General features: G+C 37.4%; 2 protein-coding genes across 3 annotated transcripts in view; both read left to right on the top strand.

Moving 5' to 3' along the window:
- LOC110170778 (phosphofurin acidic cluster sorting protein 1) overlaps positions 1–7,402 on the top strand; it is a 100,096-nt gene extending 92,694 nt beyond the window's left edge. For both annotated transcript variants that reach the window (XM_020936476.2, XM_055156714.1), the window contains exons 22-24: positions 195–433; positions 1,005–1,124; positions 2,276–7,402. In XM_020936476.2, the coding sequence (XP_020792135.1) occupies positions 195–433; positions 1,005–1,124; positions 2,276–2,391 (475 nt within the window). In that variant the 3' untranslated portion in view covers positions 2,392–7,402. The remainder of the gene's footprint in view (positions 1–194; positions 434–1,004; positions 1,125–2,275) is intronic.
- Positions 7,403–8,432: 1,030 nt separating this feature from the next.
- Positions 8,433–27,933, top strand: klc2 (kinesin light chain 2). Its single transcript, XM_020936486.2, is given in 14 exon segments — positions 8,433–8,518; positions 10,483–10,704; positions 11,359–11,635; positions 16,022–16,238; positions 16,729–16,918; positions 17,098–17,271; positions 17,859–17,958; positions 19,584–19,633; positions 19,764–19,831; positions 20,590–20,698; positions 21,669–21,788; positions 22,148–22,272; positions 23,330–23,387; positions 23,466–27,933. Coding segments are annotated over 13 exon segments (1,776 nt in total). The 5' UTR covers positions 8,433–8,518; positions 10,483–10,500; the 3' UTR covers positions 23,550–27,933.
- The last annotated feature ends 46 nt before the right edge of the window (positions 27,934–27,979 follow it).

Here is a 27,979-nt window from a genome sequence, read left to right on the forward strand (position 1 = left end):
AAGGATCTGCCATCTGCTTCCCCATGGAAATTTGTTGGCAGATTTAGCAGATCATTATTATTGAGAGAATCATTCAAAGAAAACCCTGAGCTATTTGTTTTTGTTAACATCATTCAACAAAGTCCAAAAAATAAAACAAAAGAAACCATACTCTTCTTTAGAGATTCGTTCACATATTTTGTCTTCCCTCACAGGAGCCCAAGCATGTCTCACGGTGTGGACGCCATCGGCCTGCAGGTGGACTACTGGCTCGCGTCTTTGGCCGAGAAGCGTAAAGAGGGCGAGAGGAGGGACACGGGCTGCAAAAACACACTCAAGAGTGCGTTCCGCTCACTGCAGGTCAGCCGGCTGCCAGGAGGGGGCAGCAGCGATCCTCAGGCCCAGGTCAGCACTATGGCCATGACTGTGGTGACCAAGGAAAAGAACAAGAAGGGTGAGCAAATACAAAGGTTTAATAATATTATAACTGTGTGCTCTGGCAACTTTACTCTATTTACTACTGTACATTATATACACCTACAACTATTATGTTTAGTAATGGTTCTTCTGGTGCTGTAAGAGTAACTGAATTACATAACGATCCTTGTTTAGCCCGTGTTACCTTTCAGTTTGTTTAAGGTCTAGTTTCCAATATATACATAGGATTAAATGGGATTAAAAGATTATTTAACTTCATGTTGAAATAATTATACATGTACTCTCTCTAGTGTAGATGACTAGGGAGTTGCTCAACATTTCAATTATAAAATCATTGTATAGCGTATAAAGGAGATGACTGGTGCTTTTAGTCACTGGGCCTGGGGAAATCATGTGACCCACTCCACTCACTGAAATGTGTCTGCTTTCAGCTGATGGGCATCTGACGTAATTTTATTGATTTGCTGTGGCCACTATGCTCTGTTACTTAGACTAAAGCATACAAAACTTGCTGGATAAGATTTCTTAATTATTCAGCACTACAAGAAGTCATAATGTAACACATTTTTGTATTCATATCTCTCCAGTTCCCACCATCTTCCTGGGTAAGAAGCCAAAGGAGAAAGATGTGGACTCTAAAAGTCAGGTCATTGAAGGCATCAGTCGACTCATCTGCTCTGCCAAACAGCAACAGACTATCCTCAAAGGTAAACTACATTTAAGTGCACTTCAGAGGCTTTTACTCTTTACATGCTGTCTAATGCAGAGTTTCACAAACTTTCTGGGGAGCCATATTTTAAAAGTCACAAACCTTCACGATCCAAGTCAATAGACATTATTTGTAAATCAAAAAATAAAGGTGTTTTTCACCATTACTGAGCATTAATGAGGATATTTCATTGTTGACTCAGTGATTGTCTCTCTGAACAATTATTATTACTCAAGTTTTAAACAATGAAAAACAATAATTGAAGCTGCAATAAAAGGGATCCATAAGTCGCCTATTTGGACATTAAATTTAGCCCGTTTCTTTTTTTTCCCCAATATTCAATTGAACAGGTAATATTGGAATGAAATAGTCAATAAAATAATTACAATAAGATTAGAAATTATACAAAACATGTCTTAACATTTCATCATGTGTCAGAACTGTATTTTGCAGACCTACATGCAGATCTACAATTATATTTGCCTCTTCAAAATATCAAAATACTGTACCATGAGATGCATATCATGATAATATTGTACCATGAGATTTGGATATCGTTACATCCTTTCTAGGGGTGTGCAAAAATATTGAAATATCAATATACTGTATAGTTTAATGTGATGATACAGTATTGATATTGTGGGCTGCTGTATCGATATATCACCAAGAGTATTTTTTGGTGTATTTTACAAAATTATTTTGTTACTGCGCTACAGTTTTGTTGCTTGTTTAGTGAAAGGAAACTCATTTATGCAATATATTTGACATTTTCACTGTTTTGATAATTAAAATGTTTGTGTTTTATATTAACTTAGAAGAAGTGGTTTAACAAAGACGTTTAGTATGACAACCATGATTTAGCCTTGATTTTTTTATTGAACCCTATCAAATCAATTTGAAATATATCATATCAAATCAAAAGCTCACTGTATTGAGATATGTGTCGTGGTCTGTGTGTCGAGGTATGTATCGTATCGGCAACTTCTTAATGATACCCAGCCCTACTAATCCCTATTAAACCAAACTAAACAAAGTCTACATCAGAGCTAAACCAGGACCAAACCAGGACATGTGTGAAAGCAGCATTAATTCTGTACATTGATGTCAATCGTGTCAAAGTTGATCGCTCAGTATCTCTTCTCTCCTCAGTGTCTATCGACGGAGTGGAGTGGAACGACGTCAAGTTCTTCCAGCTGGCTGCGCAGTGGCCGACTCATGTCAAATATTTACCTGTGGGACTTTTCGGCTACAGCAAACCGTCGTAGGGGTAACCACGGAAACCCCAACATGAACCCTCGTCGACCTTTGCCCCACGCTGCTTCTTTGATCACCCTAAGAAAGAGCAGTGCAGGGCTGTAACTATTGTCACTTTATTGCCCCCCGGTGGATGTATGTGGTGTTGTGTGTGAGTGTGTGGAGGCTGCATGCAATTGTGAATGTACAGTATGTTTATGAGTGTTTTTCAAGGGGCTCACAGCACAAGTTAAAAAGCAAACTGCCACTTTCCGCTACAATGGGATGAAATTGCATGCAACTAATCACCGTTTTAAGCCCTGATGCCCTTCCGTGAATTGTTCACATCCTCAATGCGATGTCGCTCATTCATTCTTGCATGGATTTACAGTAAAATTCACTCTTGTGCCACAAAAACTTAAAATGGCGTCCGTATTTGCATGTTTGAAGTCCTCTGCTTAAAAATACAAGCTGGCATGTCTCGAATTCATAAACAATTGTCAAAATCTGCTCAGTAACATTTTAATTTCAAGGGCTTCCACCGAACTATATTGAATTCTTGTTCTAAAAAGAATGCGTGGCTGCAACAGGCACAAAATGAAGTGTGTTTCGGTTCCCCTTATTACTAGTGCTGTTTTGTGATTGTCAGTGATGTCAGGGCAAGAGAGGAATGCATTTATTTTTCTAGTTGTATACTGAGCAACCATAACATTATGACTTTAAGATGTGGAATTAACATCTGTGCATCTTTTCATTTTGACTCTCATTGTGTCAAATATATTCACAAAAAAAAAATGTGTATAAATATTTTAAAGCAGGAAAAAAATGATGGGTAATGATTTGAGTGAATTTTATTTGGTACAAATTAAAGGCGCACTAAGTAATTTTTTGGACAATAAGTCGCTCCACAGTATAAGTCGCACCAGCCCTAAAATGCATAATGGAGAAGAAAAAAACATAAGTTGCATTTTTGTGGGGAAATTTATTTTATAAAATCAGAGACCAGGAACTGACATTTCATCTTGAAAGGCAAGTTTTAGTAATATCAATAGAACAGAGAACAACAGGCTGTTAATGTCACATATGAACAGTTATTCAGATAACTAGAGCATAAACAACAGAACAGAACAAGTTTACCAAACTCTCTGTCTCACTCCAAATCACTAAATCCATTGAATTCTTCATCCTTGGTGTTACTTCTGAGCAACTCTGTGACCTCCGGAGATAAACATTGCGCCGCTTCCTCTTCTGTGTAGCTGTCATCAGACTCGGCATCAGTTCCATTTAGAATTATTCCGGCCTTTCTGAATCCCGACAGGATGGTTTCAGTTGGCACTGAAGTTCAGGCTTTGTCCATCCATCCAATGACTTCCAGGAAAGTTGCCATCCCCGCCTTTCACCAGTCCCTCACAAGTTTATCGCTCACTCCACACTTTCTTTCTGCTGCTCAAGTAATGTTTTCTGCTGAGTATTTCACTATTTGCAGCAGGACAGAGGCTCCTTCTGCAGAAGACATGGGCAGTAGAGCCAAGTGACAGTGGTACAGGAGTAATAGGAGCAGCAGATACTGACACACAAGGACTAGAGCCTCTTGCAGCTTCAGTGTGAAAATTTTAATATATAAGTCGCACCGGAGTATAAGTCACAGGAAACACCCAATCCATGAAAAAGTGCCACTTACAGTCCAAAAAATACGGTACCTTTTGTAGAGAGTCTGCCACTTACTTACTTGCTTATGCTTGTGTCTGTGAAGATATCACTTTGCCTGGAATGTTCCACAGTATGGCATTAAACTTGACAATCCCCATGTAGACAAGCAGGTGGTGCACACATGACCAAGTTACAAGGTACAAGTCAGATCTGCGGAGAGATGACGTCACACACAGTAAAAATGGTAAAAGGGTATTTTTGAGCAATAAAAGTAGCTATAATTGAATTGACAAGTACATACTGGGGAACATTCGAAGCAAGGTAATAACAAAAAACAAGGAGAAAAGTTACACAGTGCCCCTTTTAAATTACAGTGTTGTTTGTTGGGGTGAATTAGACAGGAGTTTTGAAGCAGCTCTTGTGGGGTATTCCTGGTTGTGCTGTGGTCATAATGTTATGGTTCATCATGTCACTATAATTTGCTATGCACTTACAATACTGTGTATTTGTGGCTGGTTTCCCCTCTTTTAAAACAGGCCGACCTATCACAATTATGCAAAGTAATAATAACAATGGAACTAAGTAGTGCATTTTCAAACTGTAGTTAAAAGATGTATGTTTTTACGTTCCGATTCTTAAATACGCAATAAAGCACAAAGTCATTCTCCAGCTGCCATCATACCCTATATTTTTACCGGCAGCTGCTACTTTACATTACATGGTTTTGATTTCTCTATTTTTCTGGGAGTCGGATCCAAACTGCTTATTCTACTGGCTGTTGTGAGACGTTCAGTGACAAGTGTATGTGTGTGTGGTGCGTTCATGTACCGTGGTCAAAAAATGTAAAGCAAAATATAAGAGAAATTGTCTTTTTTTAATATAATGTGAAAGAGGGCATGCAGTGGTGCTTGAAAAATGTGGTCAGTATCACTCGCTGCAGTAATAATGTTGTTTACTGTGCAGCTTGGCATAAGGCTAAACCTCCAACAAAATGAATGGTGCAAAGGTTTTATATTTATTTTTTAAGGCAAAACTTGAAAGACAGTATGGAAAAACATTGCTCAAAATTAGGGATGTAACAAGAACCGAAATATCATGATATCGTATTGTCAAAGTTCTCACAATAATGTCAGGGACCTTCAAAATATATCGAATTACAAGTCTCTTTGCTTAAATTAAGAGTCAGTGAGCAGAAAAGACAGAGGGAACTACATAGACCATGATCCTTTGCTCCATTTCAGTGTAGACTACATGAAAAAATAACAGTTTAAAGCAAAATATCGCAATTAATTGTTGTTTTATGGTACCGTGAGATGTATGTCGTGAATACATCGTACCGAGAGATTTGGATATTGTTACATCCCTAATTGTGAGCCTCCCCACCATATCCTGAGCTTTCCCACGATATCACTTTAAATTTCGTAGCGTGAGGTTCACAACATGATGATATCGTATCGTGAGATTTGGATAGTGTTACACCCCTACTCAAAATGTAAAATAAACTGGTAATGGTAAAACCAAGCAAAGGCTCTGGTCCTGTTCCACAGTGATAAAGAAATAGTACCCAGACCAAGACTCAAACTTCTCTAGTGCCCAATTTTTAACCATAAATGTCCCTTGAAAGTCCCTTGACTCATTCAGATCCTGAACCAAAGAAGCATTTTCTTTAAAAAGGTGTTCATCTACCAACTTCTGATTGGATAAATATGATCATCCTTGACACTTGCTTTCTTATGGTTCTCATCCAACAAAACTTATTTTATTTTTTCACAAATATTTGCTTTTAAAATCATGTACAGGCCTTTAAGTGGTAAATTGACTATTGACGCATTTCTTGTATCTGCTCATTTTATTTGAATTATTTAGCTTGCATATTTGGTTGAACAGAACTTAAATCACAGCTGAATTCACACTTTTATTTTTGGCCTATCATTGACGTTATGTGTGATTGTAATGGTCATCCAAAATGATAAAATGAAAATTCAGAAGTTGTACTACCAGGTGACAGCCCTTTTAAAACTAAATCTAAAACTTTTGCACCGTACTATAAAAAATTAAAATGAACTAAACTGAATGTATCTTACCATCATGATTCAAGCCTTGTCCTCTGCACTGTAACGCTCTCCAGTATTGTATTAGCAAAACTAGTTTTCTTAATAGTGTTGTCTTGAATTCTTGCTAAGATTATTTGAGATAGACTTAAACAGTGTTGTGGTGGCTGCACACATCTCCTTATGTTACATTTTTTAGTTCAAACTGGGAGGATCAAAAGTAATTTATCTGTTTTTATACCATTTTTCATTCCAGATCTCACCATAAGATACCACTGTAGCCCAGATAACAAAAAATACACTGCAATATATACTTAATTTGTAATTTGGTGAAAAGAAAATTGAGAAGTCGAAATGAAAGTGATTGTTATATTGTTGAAAATATTGTAATTTATTGTTGGGGGGAAAAAAAAATTTTGACCCTAAAATGTAATGTATCATAAATATTGTTGTTAAACCAAAATGCAAAACATGGCAATCAAAAATTAGTAATTATTAGCACTTTTTACTATTGCATCAAAAAGAAAATTTGAATTAAAAAAGAATAAACCTTAACATTTGTATTGCCTTGTAATGTTTGTCATTTATAGTGCATTTATGGCAGTGAGGTAAACTTACTAGTGTTTTTGACGCCTTACCTTCAGTTGAAACTACTGCCAACAAAAATAATGTCCAAATGACTAAAGAAAAATGAATATTTGATGTATTTTGTTTGGCATTTTAGGTGCTGAAATAAGTGAGCCTTGTCCTGTCATTTCAAGAATGTTCTACCTTAAACTGTTTGATTTCCATTGTTTACATGTCCTCTGGTCTTTGGATGTGGATTTGTACTGTACCTGTCTGTAAGCCTGTGATTTTAATGTTGCTCTATCCCTATGTCCAAACTCAGATGATGGATAGAGATTAGAAACTGTTTGGTTCATCAATACTGTTTTGTCTGTGGTCAGCAGTGTCTTCTCTCTGCAGAAAAGTGCTTGTCTGATTTTAAAAACATAATGAATAATTTAAAACTCGATGAACTTACAGCTTTGTATATTCGCCCCGGAAATGGTTTCACTGAAAGAGTCTTAAGTATTTTTGCACACGCCATTGTTTCTTCAGCTTTTTTGCCTTTTGCCTATAACAGTAATAATAATGATGACAATAATATTAAACTTAATGCTTGTACATATCAGATAGTACTTGTTAAATTGTATTTTTTGTTGTCTACATTGGATATGTTTTGTAGTTCTGCTTTTTCATGATTACGTTTGTCAATCAAACTGATGTGGGATGAAAAGTGGAAGTGTTCATTGTTTCATTTCTTTGTTTTTTTAATAAAAATGTTATTGATTTGTAATAACGTGTCTTTGTACTTTCTCAGTAGACCGGACACCAGATTTAGATCTACATTTCAGAAAAGGTTTACCACCATTCTCTATTGCCATGCTAATAATGTATAATAATAATAGTGCATCAGTTTTATACAGTGCTTTTCTGGACACTCAAAGATGCTTTACAGAACATTATAGATTCACTCCTCTCTCAGTAGCGGTAACCTATTGTAGCAACAGCTGCCCTGATGGAAGGAGGCTGCCAGTCTGCATCATTGGTTCCTCCAACCAGCACCAACACTCACACACCACTTTCATACTAGGCCATGTGGGTGAAGTGCCTTGCCTAAGGACACAATGAGAGTTTTTACCACTGGCGCCCCCCTGTGGCTCCTGATTTTCTCAGCAGTCTCCCATCCAAGTACTAACCATGCCCAGTCTATTTAATAATTCTATGCATAAAGCTTGTAGGACCACTAAAAACACATTAAAACACAATTTCAGGAGGTGTATTATAATTTATTAAGAAAGCCCTGTGCATAGGTACTCATGCAGATAAAACAGGTCTGGGTTGGAGCAGTGCATATAAGTTAAAGGTTCAGTTCGGAACTTTCCTTGTGTATGCCCCGCCACTGTGTGTCTCAATTCAGATATTATTGTTTTCATTGCCTGGAATCATCCACAGTTTGGCATTCAATGGATCCATCTTGTTCATCTTGCTTTCATGTTTAATGATGAACAATACTTTGAAAAACATGCATTCTTACAGTAAGTGGGGTCACTCCTCCATCAGTCTAACCTGTGACTTGGCCGGGTGACCTGCTTTGTGGAAACAGATCAGTTAATGCCATAGTACGGAACAATACACAGTCAGGGTTAGAGAAGTTAAAGTGCACCTTCAGCTATTAAGTAAATGTAAAGACTGGATAATTGTTAAAATTCTATTCATGCACGTATCTATTTTATAAATGTGTGTTTTCTGTGGTAGGGTGACATTTCCGGTACAGATGTGAGTTTATTTTGAAAACCGGAAGTAGTTTCGCCTTTTCAATAATCCATCTTCACAAAGGTTGTCTGGAGCATCACAACACTGTCCCACCGCTTTGTTGGAGGGGCAGAAAACACTGCACTAGTTTTCAATGAAGGTAAGAATCCGACTTATTGCACCCCGTTACCGTGTATCTACATATTTAGATCATATTTGGACGCAATTGTGTCACGTTTGAGTGTAATTTGCCTGTTTTGTGGACGATGCAGTCGCGGCGAGGTCTATAAATGTGTCACCTCCTCCTCTGTGGTTACAGGTTGTGCTTATGAAACCATTGTATTATTCGCGTTATAATCAAGCTTTGCTAAATGCACGCTGTCTATCATATTTTCTTTGATACAGCAAGCTACTTTGTGTGTTTAGATGACACTCTTCAAATCGTGGCCTATTTTATTTACGTTTTATTTCTTGTGTTCCCGTGACGATGTATGCGTATCAATAGAATCCACATTTTTGGTGCGTTTTGGACACGTTTTGGTTTGGTTTCGTGCGTAATGCTAGCTGTCGGTCACCTTCATTGATTGGATGCCAAGCCAGCAAATATCCCTCTTTCACAACACCAGTAGCAACAACAGGCCTCGGCTATTTCACCGGCTTTTGTTATTCGTTATAATGGCGTCAAATAACTCAGATTATCTCGTATCGCTTGTCTGGACATTTACGCACGCAACGCATTCTTACAAATTGCGTGTTTGGGTTGTTTTGAAGGCGAAAAGAGGATGGAGGAAGCGTGGATAGTGGTGCATTGCAGTGAGTGTTGAGGTAGCGGATGGGTGGGGAGATACTGGGAGGATGGCGGACTTGGAGACGGGAAAGACAGGTGCGTAATCGTTCATGTAGCTAACGGGAAAACGGATAAGTGACCATTATTTGGCACAATTTCGCTTTGTGTCCTTTCTGGCCTCTGCTGCTGTGGAAGAGGGATTAATTTACATCCGCGCTGTCACCCTTCAGGACAAATGGCTTAATCTGATATCCCTCAATGTCAGAGGACAGTCATCGTGTCCGCCTTCTATTATAGGTTTGGGAGGCTGTGATTGGATGAAAGCGCTGTTTTTGTGTACTTAAGGCGCCTAAAATTTCCACACAGGAAAGCAGAACAGTATTGGTCTAAAAAGAATGAAAAAGAAAGAATCAAACTTTTACAATACCTGAGAAGTTGTTGAGGAAATAAAACAAGGTCTGATGTTTAACCTATATAACACAGCCTATCCACATGACAAGTGTTTGAAAATGTATCATGTAAAAAGCTGAAACGTGATGAGTAAATAGGACTGTAGCCATATCAATGAACAGTTTAAACCCAAATATTATATAGTGTGAATGGTGTGGGAAAAGTCCTCAAAATGTTGTTGCATATTTAAAATAGCCCGTCTGACCTTGATCTAATATTTCTGACACAATAATAAAATAACCTTGACATAAAAATCTTCTAAGACTGCTACGTAGCTGATATGACTTGCATTTTTATCATTTCTATATTTCTATATTTACCATTCATTGCACATTTCAAGCAATTACTAACTAAACAAACTATTGATTACTTAATTCCATAGGTCTTATCTTATATCTCTGCCCCCAAGTAAATGTTACGAGTGTTGTTTTAATTGGCTTAGGTTTCCTCACAGACTCGAGATGTAAGCTGCTGAATCCTCCAGGAGTGATCTAAGCAGGACTCATACAGGACAGGAGTTTATGCTGTCATAAAATAGCCTTTGTGTCCTTATTTATGTCCTTTTTTAGACTGAAAGATGATGTATTCATTCAGGAAAAATTACAGTGTTTCAAAGCACATAATAATGAATGCTAAAGTGTTAACAATTTTTGTAGACATTTTTTGTGTAGCAGCTTACCATGATGCAAACACATATTTTGTAAATTATGTATTTATCTAACAAATATGTGATAGCACTTCACACCAAACAGGGAACTCCCCGGATGGTAACTTTCCATACAATACAGATCAATACAAAGTTACTACAACAACATACAAAAAGCTTAAAATGCATGAATTGTAACATAAAGGTTATCATCTAACTTTGTCCTTGTTTGTCCCTGTAGTGTGTATAAAAGGAGGCAATGTCCACCATGGTGTACCCGCGTGAGGAGTCCCTGGAGCGGCTGAGTCAGGATGAGATCGTCCTGAACTGGAGACGCTCAGGGGAACATGCCCAGCTCCTCAACTCTCTGCTGGACTGTGCTCAGCCCCCCACGGCCCAGGAGAAGTCTGGAGCTCTGAGGAAGAGCCTGGAGGCCATCGAGCTCGGTCTGGGGGAGGCACAGGTGAACACAATAAATTAAAGAAAGGATACTATAACTAATATATTTCCCCGTATTTACTAGGTTTAATTGCAATTTAGGCAATCAGTCCATGTGGTTTTACTAATACTAAGCTTTAATACAAGTTTCTTCAGTAATTCAAATTCAAATTTTATGAATTAGGGATATGAACATAGCTAAATTCACTACTAGTCTTAAATATTATTAAATTCTTATGTTTTCATGGCATGGAGAAAACATTTACTCTTTTTTGATTTTTCCTATGGGATTATATGTATTTTAAGAACTTATTTATTTAATTGAGTCACAATTGAGGTTCAGTGGACCTTGTGCAGACAGTGTTACTTCTGAAAAGTAAAGATTGTTCTGCTGATGTTAAAATACAGCAGGCAGCGGTAGTTTTTCCATTAAAATTAATGGTTTGTTTACTCCCATGGGGGAGTTCGCCCCTTGTGTTAGTGGATGTTCCCGCAGAGACCGAATGCCGACTGTATCTATAGTCACAGCAACCAATTTAAGATTTGTGCTTGAAATGAAATGAAAAATCGATTTTCAACTCTGACAATTCATTAAACGTGTCTTCTCAACCTTTATCTACGTGATAGAAATCTTAAAAAGTAAATCAAAATGCTTTCCTTAAACTGTCCTCTGCTCTAGGTGATCATTGCCCTGTCCAGTCACCTCAGCGCAGTGGAGTCGGAGAAGCAGAAGCTGCGTGCTCAGGTGCGGAGGCTCTGTCAGGAGAACCAGTGGCTGAGGGACGAACTGGCCAGCAACACAAACTAGCGAGCAGAGCAGCACCTCGAGTTCATGAACCAAATCAAGAAGTTCGATGATGACGCGTCGCCCTCGCCCAAGAACAGAGGGAGCGGAGGAGACGGGCCCAAGGACAGTTTGGATGATCTGTTCCCCAACGACGATGACCAGGGACCGGGTAAGACTGAAGCAAGAATATCCAATCTTATCCGTGTTGTCATGGCACTAAAATTTCTCAATTCTTGATACTCGATACCAGTTCCACAATGATGAGACAATAGATTGTGATTATTGTACTTCTAACTTCAATCATTCATGTAGGTGGTTAGTGATCCATGGGTATATACTAGTCTATGTGGTCTTATACTTGTTCTGATACAACTCAAAATCATTCTAAAGACCCCCACACACTACAGAATTTTTCAGTCTTAAAAGATTGTTAAACATGTGGCAAAAAGAGCACAACACAGACATGAGGAGAATCTTATGAGACTTAAAATTACCAATGGCAAAAGACTGCAGCGGGATATAACTGCAGACCACAGGCCATAAAGCTGTGAGTGCCATCGCCTCAGCTGTTTCCTGTCTACAATAAAACCACTCACTTTGAGACTCTTTAAGTGTTTGAAAGATCAGAGTACTGCACTTCTACAAGCTGAAATTGTAAAATGTGGTAAAATACTTCAGATACATAATAAAGCATAAAAGATTGGCGAGTCACTATCACTAGTCTGCAACTTTACCTCGATCCGTGCATTGTGTGGATGTAAACAGACACACGTGAGGAACTACTCTCACCTTTTTACTTGTCATTATTTACGGAGGACAATTTCTATGGATAATGCGGATGAGATGCTGTGTGTGGTGTCCCCTGACGCTCTGTTTTATTGGCTGTTACTGTAGTATTCCTGATGTTTGGTGGTTTTGATCTGACAGTGCAGCTCAGAGTCACACTGACACCACACACGCAGCCAAAATCGTGCAAATTCTCCTGTAGTGTGTGACGACCTTTAAGCTATTCAGGAAAGGTTCATTTTTGTTCTGTGAATGTGACCTTTTTAGTATTGATACCTGCTCAGATGAGTGGCTAGTATTGATTAGTATCTTGAGTTTTGATACTTTGACAATGTTAAATTTATTTATAGAGATAACTTTATAGAACACTTTTAAAATGACAATTGACCAAAAAGCTACACACAAAATCCAGTCCAAAAAAACAAAACAAAAAACAACCGTACAAAAAACTTTTCTGGTTGCAGGTGCTTGTCTTTGTTTTGCTTTGGCAATAATGTTCCACAATATGACATTTAACTTATTTATCTCCATGAAAACGAGCCAGTGACGCAATCAGGTGACCTTGTTCACAGTAAGAATTTAGTCCATTTTTAAGTCATACTGCGGAACATTCCAGACAAAACATAAACATCTCAATGAAGAAAAGCAGATGCCGAACTCCCCACTTAAGTGTTACAAAGTGCAGCAATTAGGAGTAAAAATCAGTCCTCAAACTGTGTTAAAAGCCAAAAGAGGAGAAAGGAAATGTTTTTTTTTTTGTGCTATTAAGTATTTACCTACAACAAACCAACAAAAGTCAATGTTTTTTATTAGGATTCACTACAGACTCCATGGTTTACCTTTTAACAGACAAAGATGACAAGGTGATGAAACCTGTGGTGCATTTGAGTAGAACTGAATGTAGGATTTATACATTTTTATGTAAAGAATAGCTCTGAACTACAGGGATGAAAAGGTATTTGTTATATAATTACAGACTCTGCGATTTGAATTGCCCTACAATTTTCAATCACACTATTTAAACAGTTTCCACATGCTAGATTTCCTGTATTTTTAAGTGATCATATAAAAATAAAGCGTTCCCATGTTAAGTGTAGGCAGCAGCAGTAGAGCCAGCAGCCCCATCCTCCTGTGAGCGTAATGTTTATGGCACATTCAATCTGAGAGTTTACACAGGAACACAAGCTGTTCATTGAGTTTTATTTAGAGCTTTATTTTTCCGCTTTAGCTCAAAGGTCTTTTTACACCAAATGTTAGAGCTGAGCAGTCTGTTTGCACTTTTCTCTTTCCAACGCAAATTTGTGGTTTGCTAATAGATTTTCTCATAAGCAAATGGCACAAAAACACAGTAATGTTCAGAGACGGGACTGGGATGTTAAAAAAATGATGGTTGTTTTTGGAGAAGTAGTTTGAAAAAAGAAGTCTGCAAAAAGCTGTGTTTATAAAGTGAGATATCTGCACTTTTGTAGTTAATTTTATCTATTTTTGTGCAATACTTTAACCACCAGGAAGACATGTACCAAGTTGTAGCACATTTCTTGATGGATTGCAGTAATGGTTCTTCAGTACTCTCATTAGGATTAAAAAGATATAAGTGGGTAACTAACTTAACATATCTGCACATTTGAATGTATAACTCCTACACCTACACCCAATGCCATTAGTAAAACCAGAAAGTGCAGAGCCTGAGGGGGTTGAATTATTGATGAAGACATGTACCGCACATCTCTTTGAAGTCAGCTTTTCATCTTTTTGTTTCTATAGGAGGCACATACTCTTGGGTAACGCTATGGTTGGCATTATAGTTTTGCTTTTAAGCTCATTTGATCATAAATACTATACTTTGTGCTGATCAATATTTTTGGTGACCCAAAACCATAAAGCAACACAAATTCAATGAACATGACAAATAAATATTTCTGTATATTTCTGACATATAAGGTACACAGGCTTCTATTGGTCATTGCAGCTCTAGTGTTTCTACAGAGCAGCCGTGGGGGCTTGAAAGTCTTAAAAAGGTCTTAAATTTCATGTTCTTAAATTTCACCCTTAAAAGTCTTAAATGATATTGGCTTATTTTTTTCACAAAGGTCTTAAATTTCATTAGCCTATTTTTTGTCTACTCAACCGGGCTGTAGTGCAATGTTAAATGGAGGGAGGAAAAAAAAAACATGAAATCATGTAACCTGAATGAACATCTAATTTGGAGGATGCGCAAACAATACTAAGTTTGTCTTGTTAGAATGTTATACATGATTTTTTGGCCATTTTACAAGCAATGCATACTACTATAAATGAGTTCTGAATGAGATTTTATAATAAAAGTATATTTTGTTATTTAAAGCAGTGAGTAATGGTCATTATTAGAATTGGATCTGGTGTTTTTCACCTGCATAATAGGTGTGATGTTGGTCTCAATTTTTATTTAAGTGGTCTTAAAAAAAGTCTTAAATTTGGGGTAGTCAACCCTGGGGATACCCTGTTCTAAATTTTATGGTTTGTCCTGTGATTTAGCAGACTTTTTTTTTTTTACATTGTACAAAATAATTCGGTTTCAGAGCACTACCAGAGAAAAAAAGACAGAGAATTGCTGGTCTCTCATTAATGTGCATATAAACACACAAGATTTAAGATTTAAAAAGTCTCCCATATTGAAGTGTCACAAGTTGTAGTGCAGCGGGTCATGTGCTCAGAATAGACCCCAGAGGAGTTTGGACCGAGGACAGTGCTCACATTTACTGTTTTCTCCTGAACTTGTTGCTTTGGTTTAAATATTGTTTAGTGTTCATTTCTGTACATGTGACCATGAGAAGAATCATTGAGTTGCAAATTTGTCAAGAGGCTTAGCAAGAGGTTGAGCTATGAAACTATAAATAAATACAAGATTTAAGTTTAATGCCTTACTGCAGAACATTCCAGGCAAAACAATAAACTTTCTATCTATAAGTAGGTGCTATGTGCTCCACGAGAAAGTTACATAGACACCTTTGAAGAAACAACTATTATTCGCTATCGAAATCAGTAATGAGGATCAAGTCTTTAACAGTTTCACATTTTAGTATTATGGCAACACTAATTCAGAGTTTATTTGCTTAGTTTAAAGGGATGGTTCAGAGTTTTGGACATAGGGAGTCATTTCCTAATGAGCCAGGGTGTTGGAGATGTGTGAAGACACTTTTTAAAATATTCCATCCAGTCCTTGTATTTGCAGAGGTCGCTGGTGCTAGACTAGTGCATGTCAATGGTCATAGTTATCCTGCCACTAAAAACAGTCTTACCCACTCCACAAAACCCCCAAAGCAAATCTATTATTCCATCAGACTGTCGATGTAAATGTCTGTGTTGACAGAATAATTTTAGAAGTAAAACCAACCTTGCATTTGAAGGATTTATGTCTGAGCAGCAGCAGCAGCGAGTTGTACTTCCTGATTGAAAGCTTCGGCAGCGGCGGACTGATATGAGAAAATAGTCCCTCAACACGCGACGATTCATGAGATGCAAGGTTGATTTTACTTCTAAAATTATTCTATCAACACAGACATTTACATCGACAGTCTGGCGTTATAATAGATTTGCTTCGGGTGTTTTGTGGAGTGGGTAACTTGGCCATTGACATGCACTAGTCTAGCACCAACAACCTCTGCAAATACAAGGACTGTATGGAATTTTTAAAAAGTGTCTCCACGTCTCCAACACTCTGACTCACTAGGAAATGTCCAAAATTCCGAACTGTCCCTTTAAACATTACTCTCTTTCCTCTTGCCCACAGCCCAGCCGAGTGGAGAAGTGGCCGCTCAGCAGGGAGGCTATGAGATCCCAGCCCGCCTCAGGACCCTCCACAACCTGGTTATCCAGTACGCATCACAGGGCCGCTACGAGGTGGCAGTGCCCCTCTGTAAACAGGCCCTGGAGGATCTGGAGAAGACGTCTGGACACGACCACCCCGATGTGGCCACCATGCTCAACATCCTCGCTCTGGTCTACAGGTCAGGAGTACAGCAGGCTAATGGAGCTAATGCTATCTGGCAAAGTAGGCCTTCAAGTAATGATTATTTCAGAAAAACAAAAGCTAATGTTGCTATAATCACTCACTCACCCAAGGGTGCAACAGTAGTTCATTCAGAGCCGCTCTTTATAGACCATTGCACAGCTGTTGGAGCTATTGTTCATTTTCAAATGCATCATACAGACATTTCTTCATATTTTGTGCATTACGTGTAATTGGCTCACCGTTTTTTGGTAATTTTTTCCTTGAACCACTTTTGACAAATAGATGGAGAATACAACAAAAGAGCTGCAATCTTCGAGGTTTTTGTCCCAGTAGTCTTGTCATCATCATTTTCCCTTTCTCTTCTCCATTCAAATCTGTACACTTGCTTTTCTTCCTCAGGTGCCTTGAGGAACAGATGATTTGTGTCCTGTTATTTTTCATAATGTTATACCTGATTGCTCTATTTATTTGTGTTGGTTTCACAGGGACCAGAACAAGTACAAAGAAGCGGCCCACCTCCTGAATGACGCGTTGGCCATCAGAGAGAAGACCCTGGGGAAGGACCACCCGGCTGTGGCTGCCACGCTCAATAACCTGGCTGTGCTGTACGGGAAGAGGGGCAAATACAAAGAAGCGGAGCCACTGTGCAAGAGGGCGCTAGAGATCAGGGAGAAGGTGAGAGGGCAACTTTTACTGTTACCGGTATCTTCAATGGCCCCATCAGCTTGTCAGTGTCTGATCTCTGGCAGCACTGGCTCCATTGGAAACAGTTTTTGTATCCTTAGGCAGTACACTTCACCTCTCTACTCCTTATAAAAGTAATTTGTGATTGATGTCCCCCTTGTGTTGCTCAGGTTTTGGGGAAGTACCACCCAGACGTGGCTAAGCAGCTGAACAACCTGGCCCTGCTGTGTCAGAACCAGGGCAAATATGACGAGGTAGAGTATTACTACAGAAGAGCTCTGGAGATCTACGAGTCTAAACTGGGAGCAGACGACCCCAATGTGGCCAAGACCAAGAACAACCTGGTTTGTACTACACTTATGTCAGTCACATGTTTTTCACCCAACCAGAAAGGTCTTAAAGAGCCAGTCCCTGATTTTGATCCTTGAGTCATGTGGATGTTAGGACAGGATGTGGAGAGGATGAGGAGGCAGATGGTCGTTTTGCTCAAGTTTTAAAACCGGATGGCACGTGTTTTTTAATATATTCATTCTTTATTTAACACTTTACTCTTTCTTTTCAACTAACTAGCATTTTACACATTGAGTGACGAACCTAAAATGTTAATTGAACGAACATTTTCAGTCACCAGTCCTGCTGTCCAATTTTGACTATAGTATTATAACACTATGGTACTATTTATTTATTTATTTATTTATTTTTACAATAAATAGACATTAAAATGAAACAAACAATGGACAAAATGCCATCAACTTTTTATAGTACAAAAATAAAGAAAAAGTATAGAAATAAATCGAAACTGTATGTTAAAAATTTTTTACCAGTGGTAAAAGTAATAACACTGTAGGTAATGAATTTGCTCTGTAACTTCATTAGTCGGGTCTGTGGATATTTCTGTCCTGTATGAGCCTAATTGATTGTGTCTCCTCAGGCCACGTGTTACTTGAAGCAGGGGAAGTTCAAAGACGCAGAGGCGCTGTACAAAGAGATCCTGACACGAGCACATGAGAAGGAGTTTGGGTCTGTGAACAGTGAGTACAACCATGTGACCAAATCTAATGTTCACAAACACAATTATAAACCCCACTGCTTATGTGTGTGTTATGGACTCAACTTCAAGTGTGCTTACATTATTTTGTGACAAACTGCGAAGCATTTTATTGATTTATTTTTTACCTCCATATCTATATAATCTGGTTAACACAATTTCTTAAATGTGTATTGATTTAACACAAAGAAGTTTATGTATTTACTGTTGTAGAATTAACTGTAGTAGCTGAAGAGATGATGATAATTTACCATCAGTACAGGACCCAGCACCCAGAGACATGATCCCTTAAGCCATTGTGATTGTTTTGTCCATTTCAGTCTAGTGCAGTCCAGTCTGGGTATGCTTCTGTTATAGGGAGTATTATACCTCTGAAGGACTGAGCAGGCAGTCAATGTTGTCAGTACAGCACAGAAATTGAATTACTGTAACATTTGCCTAAAGGTGCACTATGTAATTTTTCTGGTGGGATCTGTCGTGTACATAAAGACTTACTGCTTCAGATTATGGCTTTAAACTTATCCATCTTGCATTTATTCAATTTGAAAAAAGGCATTTTTATTAAGCAGAGTCATCTCTCTACAAATCTGACTTACTATACTTGCCTTTCATCCAAACACTTAATACTTTATGAAATGTTAATGTTGCTAGTAGGGATGTAACAAGAACCCAAATATCATGATATTGTATCATCAAAAGTCTCACAATAATACCGGACTGTCACAATATATCGAATCAAAGTTCCTTTGCTTAAATGTATGGTTTTATAGTAGCAACAGCTTATAAACATCGGGAACTACATATCCCATGATTCATTTCAGTGCAGACAACATGAAGAAATATGTTTTTTACTTTAATTCTTGGATTATGACTGTAATAATTCACACCAAAATCTTGTCAGGATATTTTAAAAGCAAAAAAGCATCCTATCTACAATTATATTAGCCTCTACAAAATATTGCAATAAATATCGTACCGTGAGAAGCATATCTTGATAATGTGGTGCCATGAGATTTGGATATTGTTACATCTCTAGTTGCTACAGATTTTTGTATGAATGAAATGTATTCTTTGTATTTATACCTACAAACACTCATTCAAAAGGCCATCAAACCATCAAACCAAACCAACTACATTACTTATTATGAAATTATTAAATCCTTAAAGGTTATATGAGATCATGACCCCATTTATTTGCATAGTACAGCTGTTTTTCCCTATTTTAAATCGTCGGTCAGCTTTGCCTTCCAAATCCCTAAATCAACTCTACCACTGTAAGCACAGCATGAGCCTCTTCCTTTGTTGTGTCTGTAGTCAGATCCAGTTTTGATTTGGCCCCACCCCTCTCCCCACCTCTCCTCTTCCTCTGTCGTGTTGCCATCGTGGGACAGTGGATTACCCTAAAGCTTATTGCCCTCCACTGTAAGCCAACCAAAACTCTGCTCTTATGACCAGCGAGAGGGGCCCCAGCAGGAATTGGGATATTTTCACAATAAGTCATGCAATAAATATTTCAGAATAAAGTTAGCAGGGTGATGAAATTGTAATGTGGGTCAAAAACAATGGGTGTATTATATGGATTATAATATGTGCTTTGTCTCTTTGCAGATGATAACAAGCCAATCTGGATGCATGCAGAGGAACGCGAGGAGAGCAAGGTTAGACGGTGTTCTTTCACTGGCCATGGGTACTGTTGATAAAGTCTAGTATCAACTTTTACAACTAGACTTCAGGAAAAGGTAATATATTTTGATTGTTCTCATCCTCTGTGCATTGGCTGTTTTTCAGGGGAAGCGTAAGGACTGTGGACCGTATGTTGAGTATGGGAGCTGGTATAAAGCCTGCAAAGTGGACAGGTAGAGTGTGTATTACAATTAATATCATAAATAAAGTCAGAAGTACTAAATATGTCAGAAATACACTGCACTAATTAATTTTGTATACAGAAATACAATAGTAGGACTTAACTTGAACCTGATTTTGAGCAAAATCTGTCTTGTCCCAGTGCAGATGTATTGTATAAGCTACATGCTCTCTACATCTAATTATAAAATGTTTTAATGCAGGGGTGTCAAACTCAAATTCACAGAGGGCCAGAATTAAAAACTGGGCCAAACTAAATATATTTTGAAAAATGTCAACAACATCTGTATGTTTTCTCTTCTTTCGAGATATGTGATGTTAATTTATTTGGCCCCCGGGTCTGAGTTTGACATGTTTGTTTTAATGGAAGTTGGCATGCTAGTTGTTGTTGGCATTACCATCACTGTAAACCTCCGCTCTGGTCTCTTTTGTTGTGAAAAGTGCTTATAAACTCCTCACAGTGAACCATTCATAATGCACAGAATGCATAAAGAAAGTGAGGAGTAACTAAAAATGAGCTAGTTCTGTTTTTGACATTTTTAAGATATAGCACCTTCAAAACCCTCAAAATAAAGGCATATGCATTATGAAATGTTAATTTATTATATATTCATGCACAAAAACATTACCATAATGGTACCAATCTGTGGTTTTTGGAGTGAAGTGATGAATGATGAAAGGAAAATGAATATTTTATCTTGGTGTCTATTACTAAAACCAGTTCATCTGACTCTTCACCTTTTGTTTGCAGCCCTACAGTGAACACTACACTCAAAAGCCTGGGGGCGCTGTACCGTCGCCAGGGGAAGCTGGAGGCAGCAGAGACTCTTGAGGAGTGTGCCAGCAAGTCCCGAAAACAGGTACAGGGCTCCATGGAACTCTTATGGGCAGAGCCAGTGAAATTGGCTTTGGTTTCCTGCTGTTTTTTTTATTCAAAAGCCACATGAAGTTGACATTAAAATGTGATTTACAAACACAATTTAAAAGAGCGACTTTCCATGACTTCGAGACAAACATGCACTGGTGTTTCATAATAATATAGATATATATAATAACCATACCTTAATTACTTTTTAGTCTAGGTCAGGAATCAGAATACACTAGACAGTTTGCAAGTTGTAGACCGCGCACCAGCCAATCAGCGAAGAGCTGTGAAGCCATGACGTCAAACTCAAGCGCCTGTCTGGGTCCCTTTTGTGGTACAGCACAACAGTAAACAAAGCGGTCGAGATGGATGCAGATGAAGCCAGACATTCTGTGTTGGCAATGATTCCCGAGATCGAGGATTTAAAGTCAGAACAAAGAGAATGTTTGGTGAATTTTATCAAGGGGAAAGACGTTATTGCCCTTCTTCCTACGGGATTTGGGGCATTACATACATCACGACCAAATAGCAGTGATTGGTTAAATAAAAAAGTACCCGCCTACAATCGAGCGAACAAATTCTAATGCTGTGATGAATCGAGTTAGAACATTTTAGCCAAAGCAATAAAATCTCCATGGAGATAAGCAGGAAATGCATCCCCCACTAGAAAAGTTACGCAGTGCACATTTAAGCATGAACAAAGACTTTATTCATAATCAACCAATAGTTTATGGAGAATGATTCACACTTTTGTAACTGCTTAATTAATACCCTAACTATAACGCAAATAAATAAAAAATCAAATAAAAGCAACTTCTGAACAGATATGGCTGCCAGCATGTAGTACTAGGACTTATGGGTTTAATTTTGTTGCGACTGTAGCTGTAGAAACAGTTGCTTACCTGCTGAGTTGTTGTTGGAAGGGGTCATATATTTCCTCATTGTTTTTGTGCTTGTGTCCAAAGGGGATTGATGCGTTTAACCAGAGCAAAGTGGTGGAGATCCTGAAGGACGGAGGAGAGCGGAGACAAAGAGAGAATGGACCACAGCAGGGAGAGGGGGACGACTCTGCTGAGTGGACCGGGGTCAGTGCGGTGTGCAAATACAATACTCTACATGTTGGATATTTAAATGAAGACATGGGAATTGGTGAAGTTTGGGTTTAGATAAAATTAGTTAGTTAGTTGGTTCTTGGTGAGGACACTTAGAAAAGCAGTGATTTAGATCTTATGATAATGTAACTTTGGTTTTATTTTGCACTGAAGAGTGTTAGCAGATTAAAGGAAACCCATACCAGTTCATCCCCCTAAAAAGCACAATAATTAAACACAAATCATAAATATCTCTGCAGGCGAATACATAAAAACATTAATAGGTGTGGCACTCATTGCGCTAATACAAATACATTTTCGTGGTGTAGCTCATGGGTTTGACTGTATTTCAGGACGGTAATGGGTCCCTGCGTCGCTCCGGCTCCTTTGGAAAGATCCGTGATGCTCTGAGGAGGAGCAGTGAAATGTTGGTGAAGAAGCTGCAGGGGAGTGGACCCCAGGAGCCCCGTAACCCCGGGTAACTGACACCATGAGACCGAACTGTGTTAGAAAATACACTGTGTCCTATTCAGCTACACTGATTTACACAGGGGACAGTTCAGTTGTTGGATCTGTTTTCTGATTTATGTTATAATGTTTCCTCATCAAAAACATACCAAGAGTTTTGTTTTGTTTCATTCTCACATGTTTAATCTCTATAGAATTAGGTATAAGGCAGCAGCTGTTGACTTAAAAACTACTACATGACATCACAAGGTGGAACAAATTATTTTGAGCTTTGGAGTTGTAGACTAATAATAAAGGATTACTTAAACACTTGTGAATGAAACAAAACACAACTCAATGAATGTTTTTGATGAGGTAATAATATTATAGCATGGCTTAATACTCCCAAGAATGCATTTTCTGTAAAATAGGACATTTAAAAAAACGGGCAAACTTCAGTCTTCTTTTGTGATTATACAGTCTCATAATCGCATTTTTGTATCATTAGAAAATGTGTGTGGCATGTAGCTCTAAAATTAGACTTGCATTTCGTGATCCATAAACGTTTCTACTCACTATTTAGAAACACCAGCAGAGTTATGCAATGTAATCCTGCTGCTGAACTAAAAACACCCATAATATAAATTAGCACTGCTGTTTTGTGCCTGTATTTCCCACATATTCATGAAATAATTACTGGTTACAAACATATTCTGCTTTTGTCCGTCTACTGGGCACTCAAAGCACTTTACATGAAGCAGTCACTCATTCATACATCAGTGTACGCATGTACACTGTATGTGTGTTTCCCACAGAAAATTATGGAGTTTCCCAGAGAAAAAGTGAGGAGTGGTGGGTTTTGCGAGGTTTTACTTGGTTTGGAGGAACGTTGTCAAGGTGGCCGCCCTAACTATAAAGTACTGAGGGAAACACTGGTATATTGGTATATAGGTATAAATGGGGTGTCTTATATGATAGTATTAATTAAACCAAGCTTTTTTTCCATAGCAAATTAGCAAGGATGTCTACTTACAATACAATTATTACTTTTAGTTCTGCCCATGTAAATGTAAAAAATTTTTCTTCAGAATGAAAAGGGCCAGCTCCCTCAACTTTCTCAACAAGAGCACAGAGGAGACTGCACAGGTAATAGACTACACACATTGTTCTGTCAATTTAAAACAATTTAGGAATTTTCAAACACATTTTTTTTTCTTTTTTTAGGATGACAACGCCGCACTGTCTGAATCCAAGGTGTTGAGTGCCAGCAACGTGGACCTGACCCGACGTAACTCCCTGATTGGTTAGATCGATTTGGGGGGGCGGGACTTTGATGCGTCATTCAACAACTCCTATAGATGTCAGAATCACTTAGAGCATATTTTTAAAACCACGTTAAGCATCGTCATTTCAGACATTTGAGATCGCTGCTATTCTTGCTGTACAAACGGCTTGTACACATTTATTAGCATGCTGCTCCATAGAAAGTGAATGTGTGCACCTCATACACTGTAGATCTAAAAATGTATATCTGGAGTTATCTAGCAGTTACAATGTAGGCTGGGTTAATATCAGATTAGTTCAGAAAGATTGTAAATTTCACCTATAGCATGAGAAAAGCTGCGGCTAACCAATCATTAAACGTAGAGAAAGGAGACTGAAGAGTTTTGTAATGACTATACTTTAGTTAGACTTAATTAAGTATGAAAACACTTATATAATAATCATCAAATAGTTTATTAAGAATGATGCAAGGTTAGTTACAACTTAAAGACCCTGAACCTGATTTTAACTTAAAAAAACTTTTAAAAAAAGCAGAACTAGTCACCGTATTTTTCAGACTATAAGTCGCTCCGGAGTATAAGTCGCACCAGCCAAAAAATGCATAATGAAGAAGAAAAAAACATGTATAAGTCACATTTCTGGGGGGAAATTTATTTTATAAATCAGAGACCAGGACCTGACATTTCAAGTTATAGTAATAACAATAGAGCAGAGAACAAAAGGCTGTTAACTTCACATCTGAACAGTTATAACATAAACAACAGAACAAGTTTTACCAAACTCTTCATGTCACTCTAAATCACTAAATCCATTGAATTCTTTATCCTTGGTGTCACTTCTGAGCAACTTCGCGACCTCCGGAGGTAAACAGAGCGCCGCTTCCTTTTCTGTGTAGCTGTCGTCAGACTCAGCATCAGATCCAGTTAGAATTATTCTGGGCTTTCTGAATCCTGACAGGATGGTTTCGATTGTCACTGAAGTTCAGGCTTTGTCGATCCATCCAATGACTTCCAGGAAACTTGCATGGTACATCCTCCCGGTTGCCATGAAGCTGTGTTCTCCATCCCCGCTTTCCGTCAGTCAAGTTTTTCACTCACTCTAATCTTTCTTTCTGCTGCTTAATTAAAGTTTTCGGCTGAATATTTCACTACTTGCAGCAGGACAGCAGCTTTTTCTGCAGGAGACATACGGAGTAGAGTGCGAAATAACAGTGATACAGGAGTAATAGGAGTAGCAGATACTGACACACAAGCCAAGAGCGCCCTCTTGAGGCTTCACTGTGAAAATTTTAATATATAAGTTGCACCAGAATATAAATCGCAGGACCACACCAAACCATGAAAAAAAGTGCGACTTATAGTTCGGAAAATACGGTACTTTAAAAGAATTTGCAATGGTCATTTATAACTCATTTATCTGAAGCATCCTAATTATTCACCGCCATGAGTTTATAATCTCTTTTTTTACAACTTTTAGAGACCAGAGCGGAGTTTTGCCATTACAGTACACCTAATGATAACTAGCATACTAATAGCACACTTCCTGATTAATGGACAATAAAACGCAAGACAAATTTTGCTCAAATACATGTAAAAAGAATCAGACACAGAACCTTTTTATTAATAGTTCTAAGTTTTAACCCCTTGAATTAGTCATTGGGCTGAAACCGTTCTTAATAAACTATTTCTTCATTATGAGTTAAGTCTTAGTTCATGCTTTATTAAGGCTAATTAAGTGTAACTGAATTCTCAAATCAAAGGTATTTTCAAATGTTAGCACTAACCATCTTAAACCTCACATTTTGCCTTCTTGTTTTTGTACATATCGTTTTAAATTATTGATGTTTCGATCTGCGTTTTGTGCATGTTTATTTCACTTTGTTTACAAACTTTTTTGGGGTCATGAAAGTTGGACTGGAAAATACAAATATGAAGAAAAGAAGAATTTAAGTGAACAAAACGAGTACCTCCAATCACTACAATTGTGAGTCTTGCTGGTATTTATTGTGACTGAATCTTATATTTGCACTTAAAACCTGAAATCAAAATGTAACGTGGTAAAATGCACTGTTGTCCATACATTTGTTTAACGTGTATATTATAAATTGATTGACAGTTGCCGGGGGAAACCAAAATATGCTTGACAATTTGAACATTTTAAAGATGCACTGTGTAGCTTTTCTGTAAGAGAGTTGGGTAACGTCTTAAAATGGACATGTTGCTTTGTCTGGAACGTTTCACAGTATGGCATTAAACTCTGTATTGTCATAATTACAATTATTATTATTATTATTATTTTTTTTTTAAGGATATAACATTTAACAAAATACAATAATCAACATAAAAACTAAACAAAAACATAAAGCAACACCCACAATAAATACAAAACAACAAACAAACACACACCAACACAAATTTAGTTAAATAAAACAAAAGTACACATTTTTAGTCACGATACTTAAACTAATATTATTTTCACCATCATTTTCTTTCATTATCTTTTACTATTTATTACAGTCTCAAAGCATAATTTTAAAGGCATTTTCTTTTTTTTTTTAATTCTTAATTACTACATAACTACAAGTATTTACATTGCTCAAAAGTACCATGAAAAGCATTCTTACTATGAGCGGGGTCACCTTTCCATAGATCTGACTTGTAATGACATCAACTGTTTTTGGAAATAAATTTTAATACAATTTTTGGGGTATTCCAGGTAATGGCATCTCCTGAAAAGTTGCACAGTGTACCTTTTTCAAGAAATTGTAAAAATATTTAATCTTAAATTCATGGCATCAGTGTGCTCAGTTCTGGGGAAAAAAAACAAAGTTTGATGTTGTTAAAACATGGTGAGCCTTTTTTTCAAACATCTCTTGACTGAAACTAGTTTAGTTTACAATCATTTCACTGTATTCTTTGTGTTTTTCTTGTAAACCTAAGTGACAAATGTTCTTTCTTTCACCACCAATTCTTGGTTTAAATGTGTAAAACAATCCCTCGTTTTAAGAATGAATCTCTATGAATGAAGACACTTGCATTGTTAAACTTGATGCAGTACGTCTGTAGTCCACTAGGGGACGGCAAACCTCACTTTGAGACTCACTGGTTGGAATTGACTGATTTTCTGAATGAGACGTGAAAGTCGTGCAGGTGATGCAGTGAAATTTCCACATATTGTTTTGTTTGCTTGGTTATTTGCTGATGTCAACCAAAGCAAGTCAAATACCAAGAGAATAGTCCAGAGAATGTAAATATGGGAACTGTGTATGATTTCTCTTCTAAAACTTCACATTATAATTAATCTAGGTTAATCTTAAAAGTCAAATATTTCACTAATTGAGTTCACAATTCCAAACAAACTATAGATTGTTTTAAAAAAATTCCTGTGTTTGAATGTTTTATCTATCAAGTTTAGATTTTTTTTATTTTGTAGATGTAAAAGAACAAAGTGAACAAGGAGTAGAAACTGTTGAAAGAAATTATTAAAATGATTTGGGAGATAAGTTAGTTTATCACAAATATTGTACAAAAATAATAGTATTTTGTGATGGCCAGATAGTCACTCATTCATAAAATAATCTCAAATCACTACTCTTAAATCAGCACAATAGAATACAATTGCTTACAATAAACTAGAGTTAAAATTAAAGCTGCGCTATGTAATGTTTCTGGCGGTTGCGGAGGGTTTGCCACCTGCTTGTCTCCATGGAGATGTCATGATTTTGTCTGGAATGTTCCACAGTAAGGCATTAAACGTATATCTAATGAGGAAAATGCACACAAAAGTTCTTGTAGAGGTGCAAATGCAAGGAACAGTAAAATAAAAGTGTAAAAAATGATGGTCGATGTCTCAAAGCTTTTTTTTTTTTAATTTTTGAATAATGTTTCGGCAAAAAAGCCTTCGTCAGATCATTTTTCTTGCAGCTTTTTTGCCGAAACGCTTTAAAAAATTTTTTAAAACCCTTTGGGACATCGGCCATCTGAGCTCGTTTTGCTTTTTTTCACTTTTATTGCACATATATTTACCATTTATTTCATCTTGGGGGCGAGTAACCTGCTCTAATGTTGATATGCTTAATGCCGTATTGCGGAACATGCTAGGCAAAGCTCTAACCTCCACTAAAAAATTTACAATGCAGCTTTAAGAAATCAGAAACTCCCGTCTAACTGTTCCAATGACCTGCAATAAGAAATGATGCTCTAGTCATTTTAATAATCTGTAGATATATGGACACTTGGTTTATTTAAAATCAGTGTGTAAATAATTCTCAATGTAAAGTGCAGATTTCAAAATGGTGTCCAAATATTTATAGAAGTACTACTGACTACTACCTACCCACTGTCATAAAACTGTACTGTACTACTGTATACTGCTGCTGTCTCGCTTCTCATGATACGGAATTGTAAAAGGGGCCAATTAAATGTCAATAAAAATAGGCTTAACTTTTGAACTTT

The sequence above is a fragment of the Boleophthalmus pectinirostris genome, unplaced genomic scaffold (genome assembly GCF_026225935.1).
Source record: "Boleophthalmus pectinirostris isolate CB_2022bp ecotype Guang Dong unplaced genomic scaffold, ASM2622593v1 HiC_scaffold_20, whole genome shotgun sequence".
Taxonomy (NCBI): domain Eukaryota; kingdom Metazoa; phylum Chordata; class Actinopteri; order Gobiiformes; family Gobiidae; genus Boleophthalmus; species Boleophthalmus pectinirostris.